Source organism: Vicia villosa, unplaced genomic scaffold (genome assembly GCF_029867415.1).
Source record: "Vicia villosa cultivar HV-30 ecotype Madison, WI unplaced genomic scaffold, Vvil1.0 ctg.000077F_1_1, whole genome shotgun sequence".
Taxonomy (NCBI): Eukaryota; Viridiplantae; Streptophyta; class Magnoliopsida; order Fabales; family Fabaceae; genus Vicia; species Vicia villosa.
Genome location: NW_026705001.1, coordinates 1,707,459 through 1,724,254, shown reverse-complemented (window position 1 = coordinate 1,724,254; position 16,796 = coordinate 1,707,459). Strand labels below are relative to the sequence as shown.

The window sequence follows — 16,796 nt, the reverse complement described above, 5'->3', positions numbered from 1 at the left end:
ATAAAGTGTGTGATTGATGATTGTGTTGAATATGCTACTCTTAACATGTTTTGCACTGTTAATATATTTGAGTGTATTCTCACCCCTTTCTGTTATGGTGTTTTGTACGGTGTGGTATAGATACTCAGGAGGAGTAATAGTTGTTGTGAGTTGGAAGATGGCATTGAGACTTTTTTTCGTTTTATTTATTGCTTTGATCTATAACATCTGAGAACATGTCGTTTCGCAATATTGAGTTGAAGTTTTTGAATTATTTATTTAATAGAGTACCTTAATTTTGTTGAGATATTTTCATACGTATGGTTTATGTTAAATTTTATTGTCGTGTTTTATGTTTTAACTTGGAGAAGAATGCCAGTTGTGAATGTGTAACACCTTAGTTGAGAATACTATTAATAGTATTGGTTTTCTGTTTTATTTCGTTTAAATAGAGAGTCGGAGAGTTTTATGGTGTTACATTGATTCTTTAATTGTTTCTTTTGAATTAATTCCTTCATCTATTATAATAATAAATTACTTTAATTTTTATTTGAGATAAATTTTATCTCATTGGATGCTTAAAGTTATGGGGTTGGGACTCAATACACCATCCTCACCTACTTTACATGCATGCATATGAATTTAGATTAAGAACAGGTGAGAGTTGTCACAAGGCCATAACTTTATTAATATTTTTAGAACTGATGCTTTTAGTACAGCAATTCAAAATTTATTTTATTACATAAAATGGCCACCTCAAATTTCCATTGCATGATTTTACTGAGATTTTGATTGAGATTGAGGTTGAACCAACGGGCCACGGTTTCCATTAGACTTAATTTGAGCAACCTCACTTTGGCGAAGTCCGAAAACATTTGCAAGAACCTCAGCAGGAGTGGCCCTAAACACCTGATTTACATGGCTAACAGCAGCTCTATCATTTGTCTTGAACACTACATACTCAAAAGCTTCTTCATTTCCTGCTTGTTCAGCCACCACAAAGTTTTGTGGCACCACCACCAATTGTCCCTTTCTCACCTTATCGTCAAACACTGCATTTCCTTGACTGTTCACTATTCTAACTCTTCCTTGTCCTCTAATCACGTACAAGAGGCTGTTGGCATTGATGTTCCAGTGTGGAGCATATATACCATTCTGCATAGGAATATACACATTAATCATATTATGGAAATATACACATTGGTTAAATAATAAGTACTATATACATACCCTGTAGAGAAGAACATATTCTGCACTGAGGCGTAAATTGCGGAGGATTGGGAGGGTTAAACTGTTGACAGTGCTGATGCGGCCGGCACGTGAGTTGTAAAGATCAGCACGTGAAGGGCGAGCGATGTTCTCACGAATCTTTGTACTGCAAATAGTTTCTTCCAAACCATTCTTTCCTCCTTTGCTGTGTTGACGTTGTATTTCTTCCTCTTCCTCCTCTTTCTTTTCTTGTTCTTGTTTTTCTTCTCCTTGTCCATGTGATTCTCGTTTTTTCTCTTCGGTGTGTTTTTTCCACTTTCGACGAGTCTCATGGCTGCGAGGTTCATCCTCATCCTCCTCTTCTTTTTCGCTATGTTTGTGGTGCCTTTGTTCTCGTTCTTCTTCATCCTCATCTTCCTCCTCTCTTTGACTGTGACTTTGTTGTTCTTCTTCTTCTTGCAACTCAGGACTGATGATGTCAAGACCGTCCTCTACTTTTACAATTTGACCCCTTTTGTCCCGTGGAGATCGAAGTCTCTTGGCTGTATGCTCTTTGGTGTTGAGTGATTGTGCTAAAAACTCTGGGCTGAAGCCACTCAACACGCTATTACCTTCATTTTGTTCCCCGGACTCCTCCTGTTGTTGCTTCTGTCCACCTCTACGTCCAATAGGTACTAATATGCTTCTTGGTTGATCTTGTTCCTGTGTTTCGGGGAACTCTGCCTCTGGGTTTCCGCCAAGATAGAATACCTGCAAACACATATTTACATATAATTAGTTGAGTAGAAAATATAATACATTAAAAAAGTTATAATTCTCTGCAACGGCAAGACACTATCAAAATTTGGATAATGTAACAGTTACTTACTCTGGGGGTTGAATCGAGCTGGTTTAGAGTGTTGGAAGTGTCAAGAAGACTAATGGCAACAAGAGGTTCATCACCATGGTTATAGGTCCAGTATGGGATTCCAGGTGGAATGGCAATAACATCACCTTTAGAGAAGCGTCGAATCTTCTGGTGGCTGTCACGTTGTTGTTGCTGCTGTTTAGATTGTGAGTGTGGTTCTTCGTAAGTTTCAGGACAACCAGGAACTGCAAGCCCAAGTACTCCCTTCCCTATATAGAAGAAAAAACATCAATCAGTTACAAAACAATCCAATGAATGTTTAGAATATTTAGCAAATAATGAATATTTGATCACATAATAACCTTGGATGATGAAAATCAATTGTGGAGAAGGTGAATAAGAAGGCAAGTGAAGGCCACTAGGATCAATGGTGCGTCGGATAAGAGATACACCAGCACATTGTAGTTCAGGGTGATTGGGGTTCCATGTTTCAGTGAGACCAGCTTCTGACTCAACACGGTGATCTGGTTCCAATGCATTGATACTGTCAAGCTGGCATTGGTTGAACCTATCTAACTCAGAGTGATGTGCTAAGCACGCACTCGTGAAGAGCAGCAAGCACAAGGAAAATAGAAAGTGTTTGGCCATTGTGATAGTGATCATTAACTGATTACTAATGAGATTGATGAAACGAAGAACCTGCGGCGTGGTTATTTATAGAGATGGGAGAAGGGTGAAGGAGGGACACGTAAGGATGACATTCTTCACCATGCATGGTTTCCAGTTCTTAATAGCTTACACCTCAAATGATGATATATATGTTCACAATGACAGCACAGAATGAATATTTGCTGCCATCCTTACATATGTAAATGGTCCCCATGCACTCTGCCTCTATTCTTTGCATATCATTACTTCTTTACCTTTTAATAAAATTCAATTTTAAAACACATGATCACCCAAAATTGTAATGCCTGCATTTGTGTTTCTTTTGAGTTGGTAAAAATTATTTACATCATTATCCTTATAAGGGGAAAAAATACAACACCATGAAGTTACTTGGATTGAAGTTGCACTACATACTAATTTCTATTCAAAACTACAAACTGTTGGACAACTCAAAAGATATATGTAAATCAAAATACAAGCATGGACCAAATAAAATAGCTACCATTTCAAACTAATGGCTAAATCTAGCAGAGCTTCTACTTGGCGTATAGTTTGCTGCTTCTCTTGTTGTTTTAATTTATTTGCAACTGACTCGGGATTTAACTCTTGTTCATTTTCTTCTTCATCCTGTTCCAAACGAACCTCTTGCAGCAATTCATCCACCTCCCTTACAAAGTCCACCCTCAAAAGAGTATTATCATCGATTTCAAGTGATGGTCGCAATGGCCCATGATGCTGATATCATACAAGATTGGAAACAAAAAATTAGAAATTACAAACAGACATGAATTGCCTGCGATTTTTTGCTTAGATGATATTTGCACCATCTTACTTTTAACGAAACTTATGTACAAAAAAATAACCAATCAAGTTTAATCACTTATCAATCTACATATACATGAACTTGAACCAAGTTTATCGAACTTATATCATTTAATGATTTCAATTATTACTGTGAACTTATTTTTTTGTTAATCATTGATCAATTGGTTATTTAAATACTCTTATAGATTTGGTCAATACTATCAGTGGTATTGAATCATCCAATTGCATTTAGAATCAACCTCAACCATATAGTTATTATACCGAACTACAGTATCAGTTATTACCTTATCTATGTCAAATGACTCAAATCCAGGTGGAACAAGAATGCTATATGGATCCTCCGGGGGAAATGTATCACTCATGATCTTTTTACATTTATTTAGCCACTCGTCGAAATTAAAGCCATCATACATAATCAAAAGATCATTGAGCAATCTCATTGCAGGAGTAGCCTCTCGCTTCAAGATCTCAGTCTACAATCAATACAGAAAAATAAATTCAGAACAGAAACGAAAGAAGTATCAAGGTTGAGCTATTCTATAATATGGTAAAACTGTTCCGGAGCCAATAAAAAAGGAAAAGGTCTAAAATACCCAATGTATTAAAAAAAAATAGTTAACAAACAAAAGTTTATGTTTTTACATTAAGAAAATACTATTAAGGAAACAACCAAATCATTAGAGCGGGAACTCCAAATTAAAAGAGTGTATGGTTCCGTTAAGGCAGCACAGTTAGTAGCTGCATAGGGACATCAGATGCAGGGGCGTGGGTTCGAACCTGCGACATCTCACTTGTTCATCTTTTAAAAAGGTGAACTCCAACTCCAACCTTTAGGCTACTTAACCAAAAATAAATAAAATAAAAGAGTGTATGTATAGATCCAGACAAAAGGGGACAGCTATTTCCCATCAATTACCTCAACCCTTCTGTATAACAGATCCAGACTTCTTATAGCATCCTTTTCTTCCTGTAAATAGGTGATAAGATAATGTATAAAACAAGATAGAGAGAGAAAGAGGATAAAAATATTATGCAGACTTCTTTTTGAAATAAACTCTAACAAATTTTGAGACTCAATTCTAACATGCTTATAAGTGGGGGCAATTCTCACCCTACAAGCCAGTTTTACAGGTTGAGTTAGGCCAAACCACATTTCTTAACAAACCTCCAAGATAGAAGGATGCAAAGGAGAAAATAAAACCATACTTTGTTTAGTTACTTTAGTATTTCTATCGTAATAATAAACTATTTGGATTAGTATATCATGATTTAGGTATAAAGTCCTGCCAAGTTACAAGGTTCAAAATTCCTTAAGAGTGATGGACTGTGCGACGACATTCTCCTCGTTGGAGCAAAGTTAGGTTTTAGCTCATTATAGACTTAATGCTATGGGGTTGAGACTCAGTACACCATCCTTACCTATTTGCATATGGAATCACATTGAGAGTTTAGATGCATATTGGAGTTTAGATGCATATTGCAAACACCAAATTAACAACTTACATCACGCCGAGCAAGATCAAGGCGATTCCATATGACCAGCAAAACAAGTTCAGTAAGTTCTCCTCTCTCAGCAGCTTCCTCAATTTTCTACAAGAAAAATGATAAGTCGGTGAGGTTGACTAATCAAGGTGCACATTTATTATAATTTTAAGATAAAAACTTGGTCATAGTGAAATATTTATCTACGTGACAATTAGGAATTTAGGATAGTGATTGGCATCACCAAGAAGCTACCTCTTCTACTTCGTCAACGGCTCTTATGAAGCTTGAAACCAATTTCCGTGCATTTCTAACATCTTCTTCAGGGTATCCTTTCAACCGCATGCCAACTTCACGATACTCGTCAATCTTTCTCTCTTCTTCCTCTTCTTCTTCTCTGCGCCTTCGATGCAACTCCTTAGTCTTTTCACGTTGTTGGGCTTGCCATTCCTATCCTAGATATGGTTAATGAAACCTATCCAAATAAAATCTTCCAACAAATTTGGTTTCACAATACTCGTTTACAAAAAACAACTTATAGGATATAAAAAACAATTTAAATTTATTTATCTTTTATTATAAAAATAATTTAGAGAAACTTATTCATAAGCGATTATTTTAATAAGTAGTTGTTCGGTAAATTGCAAATAAGCTGTTTATCCAAACAGGTACAAAGGTTCAAGGGATAAATAAGCAATAAGTGATAAGCAGAAGTGATAAGAAGGCATACATCATCATAATAGTGAGAAGGCATCCCTTCTAGAAGCACCTCTTCTTTTTCCTTGTTGACACATCTTCTTAAACCTATCACGAAAAATCAATTTTGAGAGAGAGTGAGTGCGTAATTGAATCACGAGGGGGGAGAGACTAACCTGCGCTGGATGTGAACTTGTAAGAAGAAGAAGGAAATGCAGAAGCTCTTGTTGCAACAATGGAAGAAGAAGAAGAAGAAGAAACAACGGGAAGGAAGAAGATAGAAGTGGAGGTTATAGCGAGGAGATTCATCAACTCGGTTGAGTGAGTTAAACCCTTTTTTGACTTCGCTCACTGAGTCGAAAAGGCATCAACTCGTGCTAGAGGGTTTAAGACAGCAAGGAACGAATTATCTGAGCAGACAAAGAGGGAATGAATTATCTTAAATTTCACACGATCTTTGGGATTTTCAATTTTATATTATTTTTTATATAAAATAAGATTTACTTATTATAATTTTGAATAATTTTGAATAAGTGACGTTATTATACTAAAATTATTCATATTATTTTATTCTTTGTAAGAAAATTTTCACTCTTAATTATGAATATTACTCCTCTTCTTTTTTTTTTTTTAAGATTTTTTAATATCGCTGATTATATTTTACTTTTGATATAATTATTTATATTAATTATATTTTTATCTACTCTTATGCAATATCACCAATATATTACTATACAAAAACAATCTATTATTTAATTTTATATTCAATATTAAAAATTATAAATACAATAATAAAAAAATATGACTATTATTCTATTAAATCAATTCAGTTGATAGTTATAAAAAGATATGGTTTTTTTTTTGCTTTCATCACTAGTATAGTTCAATTCGAGTGTTAGTTATAAAATCAAGTGGTTCTAACCCCCTCTCAATAACAATTGTGGAGGATCGAACCGTAAAAAGATATGATTCATTAAATCGACTAGACATGGTCAACTAAAATGGAAACTAAGTGTGAAAATAGAAAGAAAATACAAAATTTTAACTTGTTAAAGTTACAAAAACTTACCATGAAAAGAAATGGACATGAAACACTTTTATAGTATCATTGTCAAATTAAAAAAAAAGTATATTTGAAAAGGAGATAATGTTTGAAAAAAAAAATTGTTATCAAATATATTATATTTTTATATGTATTTTAAAATGTGTGCAAAAATATAAAAGTACTTTTATTCGATTTCGACCTTAAAAAGTGATACAAGAGAGTCATTGAACTCGAGATGAAAAAGCAAAAGGTTCTAGGACTTGGAGAACTAATGTGAACTTGTCCTTAAAAAGAAACTAATTCAAGCAAGGAGGGAAAGAAGAATCTTCGGATGTTAAAACGAATATATCTTTCCAACGGAAAATATGGATGTTTTTGGCGGGAACGAGAGAATGAGGACTGACAAAAATTTAATAATAGGATTCTTACAAAAAGGACGTCATACGTTAAATTAAGGTACATACAAAAAATCTTTAAAAAATATATACTTGTCATCTCAGGCAGTCATTGACTTGAGCGTCGGAGTGTATGCAGGGATCTCCCTCTCCAACGCAACCAAGGTACGAGAAAGAGACAGATTTTTAAGACGTCCAAAACCTGATAATTTCAAGAAGAAGTTTCCTCTTCAGAAGGAAAATTGATGTCGTGTGTGGGAGCGTAAATAATGTCCCAACTATTTTCTCAAAATACTCAAGAGATTGCGAACCGTGGAAGGAGATCGATCTTTACCCTCAACCACCCACAATTTGTGGCAAGCGCGGTCGCAAAAACAAGCATGTGTTAAGAAGAATACCTCATTGTTTCGTCATCCGATTCAGAAAACTAGATCCACCAATCTTTTGGGCTTGAGGCTCCCGCACTCTTCCAAGGGCCAAGGAAATCCATACCCTAGAAATTTTCTACACAGATCCACCCCGAGAAGGCATTGGCACAGTTCATGACACACACACCCCCCCCCCCCCCCCCCCCCCCCGAGGATGTGCTACTCTCAAGGGCTCAGGTTCGAATCCTGCTAGACACAAATTGTTTATTAAAAAAAGATGAAGAAGATGGATTGCTGAAAAACCAATTCGTGGCGGCCTCCGGCAGATTGGGATTATTTGATCGAGAGAGAGAAATTGATCTTCTGAAAAATATCAAATGATTAGGGATTGTTTGGTTAATAGTGTAATGGCAAAATTGTTATTTTTTATTATAAATAGAGGCACTTTAGTATTTTTACTATATGAAAAAATTTAAAAATTTGGGGTAGTCGTGGCACCCCCGTGTCATCACCATGTTCCGCCACTAGCAGACACACGGGCATTACACCTTTTATGAATGGAAAAAAGTCAATTGTTGATATAAATATGCCTATGTGTGAAGTGTAATACATCATATACTCATATTTTTTTAACATAATTTCTATATATCCTGACAACTACAAATTTAAATACGAAGGTAGTAGCAATCGTTAGCTGGTCTAGTGGTGATTAGCGCTAGACTTGATAGGGAGAACCACGGTTCGATCCCCCACAATTGCGATCGGGAGGGGGCTGGAACCACTTGATGCCAGAACTGACCCCCGAACCGGACTAAACCGGAAAAAAATACGAAGGTAGCAATATTTTTATGATATTTCTCTTAATTCGTATTTATTTAATAACTTTTTTTTCTCTCTTAATCATATATATTTTTATATATATTTTTTAACCATAACTATATAATATTTATTTAATATTTATATTAAATTTGAACAGTGAACGGACGCACGACACCATTACTAGTTTAAGAGAAACAAACTTAAATGAGTTTTCATTATAAAGAAGAAAAAACTAACTTAAAGAGAGACCGGTGCAATTTTCCCTATAACACTTCTGAATACTAGAGAAAGGCGGTGGATTTGTATTTCTTCACTTGACTTTTAGACTATCTCAGGGGACATTCCAAGTGATCATGCAGAATCTACACACTTATTTCCACAAACCTTCACCAAAATATCCACACAAAATTTCCACAAATAATTGTCTTCTTTCAGGTAATTAGTAGTAATATGTAGAAATACAAAAGCACAAATCAAAATGTAAAATCAAACAACAAATGGTCAGAGTCATCAATAATTTTCATTTCGGCAAAGACTTTTACTACAACAGTGAACACAATGTTAGAGAAAGTGAGAAACCTAACGTAGACAAACCTGAAACAACACCAAACACATTACATTTACATCTAGGCATGGAGTAAGCTATGACAAATAAAAATTGCCACTAATCCTATAAATGCTTATCATATCCCTGTGTCCATGGCTCACTGTAATTTTTAATGTGAGTGGAACGGGGTTCTTCGATGACCTGGTCATTTATCACAGTATAGTCTTTGCTTCACCCGCCTTCCATTTACATCACTGCCATCGAGTATTGCTTCGTTCCTATGCTTGCATAAAAAATCCGAATGCTCGGTAAATCTAGCCACGTACTCCAAAAGCTCAGTCAAAACAGATGGGCAACTTTCCTTCAAGTACTCGAAACCATCAGTTTGCATCACAGCTGAAAAAAAGAAAACATAAAACTTCAGTTAATAATCAGTTATCGATGAAGAACAAATCTTTTTCTATTTTTGCTGTATGTTTGTGGCAAAGTAGAAGTTCAATTAACTAAAACAAACCTCTAAGATTTTCAGGCCTTGCAATGAATTTCAGACAGACTGCTTTCAGTTGGAAACAATGGTGCTGCTCTGCCAAAGCTAAAGTTGTAGCTACAGTGTTTATTGCAACATCTTCACATAGACTTGCTTCACACATGAGCCTAAGTCTATCTAAGCCATATCGATCAGCTGCTGCTAGCAGATGCTGAGCCATCAAGGTAGTTGCCCATTTGGAGTTAATCCCAGTAAGCTCATGCATGTCAGGCAATGAGTCCCAATATATAAAATGAAGCATTGCCTGCAAAATAGGAAAATATGGCATAGCACAGCAGACAAGTTGCACATTCCATATGCATATTATTAAGCTTGTAAGCAAAAAAAAAATATCACAAATAAACACATTAAATACAAGTACAAACTGCATAAAGTCAAAGGCTAGTCGAAAATATAAAGGAACCAAGCAACAACGGAACCAAAATCAGAAAGGAACTCATAACTACAGTCAATTTATACAAGAACTTTGGGGGTGTCTTTCAAAAGGGTGCATACATTTCATCCCAGTCTCACATCTCAGTAGACTGCCTACAATCTCAAAATATGAATCTCATATTAATTATTTTTTGAGGCATAAAAGCAGGAAGTGGGCAGAAAATGTTGACAAAAAATTAGAGACATTTGTCAACAAAGTACCATGTTTTCTATTGTTGTGTTCTGCTTGAACCTTCAAAATCTGTTCAGAAACATCCAACAGTAAATAATCCTTGCAAGTTGCAACCGGCAAGAGTGGAATTTATCAAAACATAGAAGTGACCATTTCTATGAAAATAGAAAAACTGACACAGTGAAATATGTTCATCTCTCCGTTAGAGGAATACTACACAGTATGTGTATATCAGAACAACCAACAATTTTTTTGCCAACACATTTTAAGATAATACACCCAAATAATGCCAAAAGCAGGAAGGCGGTTGCACTGTTATGCTTAACAATGATAATAAGGGGAAAACATAGGCGAAGACTCCAATCTTAAAGGAAGTGCAATGTCTAGATTAGGACAGATAAATAGAATAATCGGAAAATATTTTACAAAAGTATTGCAAACATAAATTAAACAGAAAAAATAGGAAGCACAGAAAATTTATGTAAACCTTGAAAACCGGAGCTTCCATATCTTCAACTTTAATACACCGGGTATTTTGATCTTTCATAGGACCAAAAAGCTGAGCTCTAAAAACAGCTGATCGAGCTGCTAGTACTAATTTATGAGCCGCATAAGTTTCACCATCCACCTCAAAACTCACATCACTGCCTTTTCCACTTTCTAGTAGCTTCCCAAACTGGTGACCAATATTAGAAGGCGATATTGCAATAGAAAATGTTCTAGGGCCCTCCGTGTGTGACTTCACAACACCAACGCTACAATTAACACTAAGACAATCATCTTTAAGGTAATCTGATATCTCTAGTGATGTTCTCTTAAAAAATCTTTTGTATCCCCTGAAACACGAAATTTAGAACAATTAGCCTTTACAAAACTGTACAACTTCAAATTCAAATTACCAAATCTGGCCAAACTAAAATTAAATAATCAACAACTACATTCGATGGGAGACAGCAAAATTACAATATATATCAGAATTTTAAACCTAATTCAGAACACTTCAGAATTTTCAAGTTATAAATATATACACATATAACACACATTTTCATCTTTCTTAACAATAAAAACGACGCGGCTAAGTATAGGTATGCAACTTCCATTGTCACAACCAGTTCCACGAATTCAATTTAACAGGAAAAATTGGCCAGACCAAAATCAAGTAATCAACATATACATTCAATGGGAGACAGCAAAATTTTCATCTTTCTTAAGAATAAAAACCACGCGGGTAGAGTACAGGTGTGCAACTAAACCATTAGTAAACACTCCCCCACCATTCTAAGTATCCAACATTGGATATTCAAGAACAAGAACATGAAAACCAATTACTCAAAGTTTAAACAAAACCTGAAAATTTCATAAGCTGTGAAGCATAACAAACACTGCTCTCAAACACAGATTGGATCAGAACATGAAAAAACTAAATTTTAAACTAATCAAAATTTAAAAATGACATTTTTTATCCAAAACGAACTCAGTGAGAACTGACTAACTAACCACATGCTCCCTCGGTATTTCAAGGTGTACGGTCCACTCTCCAACGTCCTCTCGAAATGGCTATGAACCTTATGCCTCTCTTTCCCACTCTGATCCAAAAGTGTCAATTCAAAAAGCGCCCTAACATCAGTCCCTTCACTCGCAAGCGCGATGAAAAGCGACACATACGTAGCATTATCCTCCACGCTCTTCCCATCAGGGTAGAAATAGATCGCCCAATCGTACCCACCCACCGAGAATATATCCGACGCTATGTACTTCCCAACTCCAATCCCCTTCGATAACGAATACCCCGTTATCTTGAACCGGTGCGAGCCTTTAACCGTTTCGGTTATCGACGTCGACGAAGTGGTTGCCGGACCGGTAGAAGGTGTTCCCGGTGACGAAGTTGAGGAAGGCCTCGATGTTTCTCTCAGAATCTTACCCATACGAGAGCCACGAGAACTGAATCAGCAACAATGAAATTATCGAGAATCGAAACCCGATCTGTAGAGAATTGGATCGGGTGAGGATCTTAATCTGAAAAAGGAGGGATTTTGGAGAGAAAATTTAGGGTAAGATTTGAGATTATGGAAGATGAAATTTCTAGGGTTTGGATTTGGAGAAAGAAGATAAAAATCGAAGAAGAAAATTGAATGGTTGTAATAAAGGCTTTATTGTAATTTGGACAAGAGAAAAGAAAAGTGATAGTCACGCGCTGTTGTTTTGCGCGTGGGTTTTTGTGACTGCTTGGATAACTTTGTTGTGGTTTTGGACACGTGGCAATCGATGATAAGCAGATCTCGAAAGTGAATAAGCTGTCTGTAAAACGGCGGTGACAAAGTGATTTTTTTTAAGTCACGTTTGGCGGCGCCTCAGTTTCACACCGTTCTGAAGGAAACCAAACGCGAAAGTAATCACGTTTTTTTTACAGTGATGAATAAACCAAACGTGGGATTTAAATTTTATTTTATGAGTGACATTTCAAATTGAGTTCGTGACGTTATTTTTTTTTTAACATAAACAAATTATTATAATAATTGTACAATAAAATATGATCTCATGAATCGAACAAAAAAAATTACGATCTCATGGTTCATTGAAATAATTGTCAAGTATGTTATCCGTTCAATGAATTAGTTTGATTAAATAAATATTGCAATTATTTTTATATAAGAAAAATCACAACTTCTATTTCATGATTAAAATGTTTTTTTATAAAAAATAATTAAATTGTTTTAAAATATGATGACTAATTTAAAATGTTTGAATTACTTTAATAATCAATCCATTAGAATCTCTCAATAAAATATTTTGATTAAATAATTTATCAATTAAAATTTAAATATAAATTATGGTTGTCATAAATTCATAGTAATTCAAACAAAATTTTGACCTCACATTTAAAAATTGGACTGAACTAACCGGTTCAATCGGTTGAACTGTGAACCAGAGATGAATTCGGTTGAGTCAACCTTTTAAAATCGTTTGTGAGTCAAAATTAGAGTAGAATCGAAAAACCCGAATTGAATCGTCCAAAACTATTCAGACCATAGAATCGGAGTCGTTTTTGTAAAATCGCTCGGTTCAAAAAAAGTATCAAATTGGTCATTTTTTAATTTTTTTTTAAAGAAGTTTAATATGTAAATATTAAGACTTGACATACATTATCCGATCACAAAAAAGAATTATGTATTTTTATTACAAACATACAAATTTTTAAGTTTTGTCGGTACGTTATAGTTTTTCTTTCAACCACACTCCATCATATGTTTGTCATAGTTCACCTCAAATTTGCTTTTTATTGTTTAATTAAGTGTATTGTATTGTTTATGTTTTGTATTCTATCTTTTAATTTAGGTATTCTTAATTATTTGAACATTATTTTAATTAGAGTGAAGACTCATTTTGGTCCCTCACAAGTCACAAACATTACACAAGCTAAATTAGTCCCTCACAAAAAAATAGACCTGACTTAATCCCTTACAAAATTTAACTGGATCGTATTAACTCTTTTGCTAATATTTTTCTCAAACCGATTTTTTCTTACTTTTAAACCGATTTTTTTCATACTTTTAAACCGTGACTAGACGGTCACATTGGATTTTATTTTTTACTATTCATTTTTTAAATACTAACTTGATTTTTATTTTTAATTTCGATTTTAAACAATTATGAATTAATAATATCAAAAAAGCCAAAATTGTTTCTTATAAGGAATTAAACCCAGGGTCTTTAAAAGACATCTTTGTGTCTTTACCACTAGGTCAATGTACATTCATGACAAGTAATTCTCATGATTTCTACTAATATTTACAAATTCTGTATATAAATGTTTACCTATGAGGTCTCAAACCCCCAGTCCCTTCAGGTTAAATAATATTCACTTTACAACTAGAAAGATCAATTTCTATTGTTAATAAAGTGACTATCATTTTTTTATTGAATCAAGAAATTATATATTAATTCAAAAAGACTATACAACTCACAGCGATCGCTCGGATCCAGCCAGACAAAACAGACAAAGAGTTACATCATCATCCTTGCAAGATGTTCTCTAATCTTCCTATTATACCCCAGTATACAATCTTTTCTATTATATTATAAGATGTATTATAACTATGTGTAGTATTCCCAAAAACGTTTTTATTCCTATACTGCATATGCCATAAACAGCCTCTGCCACAGACAGTTTTAGCAAGGCAGATTTCCAACTTTTACCTTTTGTTTTAGCTATCAACCAAGATACATTCTCACTCCACTTTTTAGGAGTATGATCAATCTCAATCCATCTCAAAACCTGCTGCCAAATATACCCAGTTTTCTTGCAATCAAAGAACAGGTGGTCAACTGATTCCTCATCAGTACCACATAAGCTACAAATACTTTCTTGAATAAACTTAAATCTCTTCATCCTAGTCTTAGTGGGCAAACGGTCATGAAGTACTAGTCACAAAATGAACAATGCTTTGGGCCTAACATTGTTATGCTTCAACATCTTACTCTAAAGTATTGTCCTCAATGAAAAAGGTATACATATCCCTCATTTAAAACCTGTCACAGCTCACCATCTTCTGCCAATTTTGCAAATTAGTTTCAATAAGTCTCCTACTCTTCATTATCTGTTTCATGATCCAAGTCCAATTAGACCCCTCAACAATATCCAATAACCCCTCCCTTTGATATAGTAACTGTGCACCCACTGAACCCACAGGTTATCAGATTTCTTTTGAATGTTCCATAAACATTTCAGCAGAGTGACATGGTTCCAAATAATGAGGTTTATAATATTCAAACCACCCTATTTCAAGGGGATGCAAACTCTAGACCAGGCTACATGACTCTTCCTCGTTATGTCAGATTTATCATACCATATGAAGGATCTACAATAAGCATCAATTTTCCTGATAACAGCTTTTGGCACGGGAAAACATTGAAGCCAATAATATGCAGTCGCACAACATCCACTCTTGACCAATTGAATTTTCCCTGCATAGCTAAGAAACCTCGCAGTCCAATATCTAAGTTTGCTAACGGTACGATCAACAAGGGGCATATAATAGTAGATATTAAGTTTTTTTGCTACTTATAGGGACACCAAGATATCATTTAGAACTAGAAAAATCAATTTCTATTGTTAGTAAAGTAACTATTATTTACAACAAGACAGATCAATTTTTATTGTTAATAAAGTGACTATCATTTACAACTAGACAGATCAATTTCTATTATTACTAAAGTGACTATCATTTACAAATAGACAAATCAATTTCTATTTTAGTAAATTGACTGTCATTTAATCTGAAGGGACTTGGTTTCGAGACCCTATCAGTACAAATTTTGTATCTTTTGTTTTAAATTCAGAATTGTTTAAGATTACTATAAATCATGGTGTTGTGAATTCAATGCCACGAACAAAGTATAAAATAAGGGATGAATAAAGGACAAGGAAGAAGAGGAGAACACAAATATTGGTTATAACTGCTATTCTTTTATTTTCTCTTAAAACAAGATTACAAGTTTACAAGAATAACAAATAACCTCTCTCACCCTAAATTAGGATTTGCAGCTTAGCAATGATGAGAGACTAGTATGTTATTTATAATAAAATCTAACATACTAACTAATGGGCTTTTTCCACAAGGTCCATTACACAATCCAACTTAATAAACAAGCTAACTTAACAAATTAGGGTTTAAACACTAAAACCTAATTTAACATGCTAACAACCCTAGCATCTTCGACACAAGCATGTGAACATCCTTCAACTTCATGCTTAATCTTGTCGAACCAAGAAGCTACCCTTCGACCATACTAGAGTTCGATCCAATATCTCACAAATCTCCACCTTGGATCTAACTCTACAACATCAAGGGAACAAACTAGCTTTCTTCATGCAGCTTTATCAACTGCATACAGTGGAAAAACTTGCAACTCGGCAATGTCTTGGTGATCATATCAGCAGCATTGTCTTCAGTCGAAACCTTCAGCACTTGGACTTCTCCACGCTCGATTACTCCTCTGACGAAATGCAGTCTCACATCAATGTGCTTAGTTCGCTCATGATAGGCTGAATTCTTCGACAAGTGTATTGCACTTTGACTATCACATTTAACAGTGATACCTCGACCTTGAAGTTTCAGCTCCTTCGCAAAACCTTCAAGCCACAATGCTTCTTTCACAGCTTCAGTTAGGGCAATAAACTCCGCTTCAGTGGTTGATAGAGCAACAACCTTCTGAAGTGTTGCTTTCCAACTAATTGCAGTGCCAAACATAGTGAAAACATATCCAGAAATAGATTTTCTGGAATCCATACAACCTGCATAATCAGGGTCGACATATCCTTCTATTACTGCTTTACTATCTTCACCCAAGGCTCCACCATAAATTAGGACTCTATTCAGAGACCCATTTATGTACCTTAAAATCCACTTCAATGCTTGCCAGTGAGCCTTTCCAGAGTTCGCCATGTACCTGCTTACAAGACTTACTGCATATGCTATGTCGGGTCTAGTACAAACCATAGCATACATCAAAGAACCAACTATATTAGCATATGGGATGCTATTCATATAGGCTCTTTCGACATCAGTACTGGGACACTGATCAATACTCAGCTTGAATTGAGGGTTTGTTGGAGTCACAACTGGCTTCGAATTCGACATACCAAACTTTTCGAGAATCTTCCGTAGATATGCCTCTTGAGATAAGCATAACTTCGACTTCTTTCTGTCTCTTCGAATGTTAATTCCAAGAATCCTGGAAGCAGCTCCCAGATCCTTCAT

The 16,796-nt window shown here is 35.0% G+C and overlaps 3 protein-coding genes across 3 annotated transcripts; all 3 read right to left on the bottom strand.

Moving 5' to 3' along the window:
- Positions 1-643: 643 nt before the first annotated feature.
- Positions 644-2,727, bottom strand: LOC131623731 (legumin B-like). Its single transcript, XM_058894755.1, has 4 exons — positions 2,398-2,727; positions 2,057-2,304; positions 1,210-1,938; positions 644-1,134 (listed from the first exon to the last, which is right to left on the bottom strand). Exons 1-4 carry the CDS (start codon positions 2,696-2,698, stop codon positions 757-759), a joined length of 1,656 nt encoding a protein of 551 aa, XP_058750738.1. The 5' UTR covers positions 2,699-2,727; the 3' UTR covers positions 644-756.
- A 273-nt stretch (positions 2,728-3,000) lies between these two features.
- Positions 3,001-6,151, bottom strand: LOC131623732 (protein PALE CRESS, chloroplastic). Its single transcript, XM_058894756.1, has 7 exons — positions 5,884-6,151; positions 5,742-5,815; positions 5,267-5,461; positions 5,033-5,119; positions 4,446-4,496; positions 3,814-4,002; positions 3,001-3,439 (listed from the first exon to the last, which is right to left on the bottom strand). Exons 1-7 carry the CDS (start codon positions 6,014-6,016, stop codon positions 3,203-3,205), a joined length of 966 nt encoding a protein of 321 aa, XP_058750739.1. The 5' UTR covers positions 6,017-6,151; the 3' UTR covers positions 3,001-3,202.
- Positions 6,152-8,832: 2,681 nt separating this feature from the next.
- On the bottom strand, positions 8,833-12,172 carry LOC131623729 (BTB/POZ and MATH domain-containing protein 2-like). The gene is made up of 4 exons (XM_058894754.1): positions 11,533-12,172; positions 10,523-10,871; positions 9,396-9,672; positions 8,833-9,277 (listed from the first exon to the last, which is right to left on the bottom strand). Exons 1-4 carry the CDS (start codon positions 11,958-11,960, stop codon positions 9,087-9,089), a joined length of 1,245 nt encoding a protein of 414 aa, XP_058750737.1. The 5' UTR covers positions 11,961-12,172; the 3' UTR covers positions 8,833-9,086.
- Between the last annotated feature and the right edge of the window lie 4,624 nt (positions 12,173-16,796).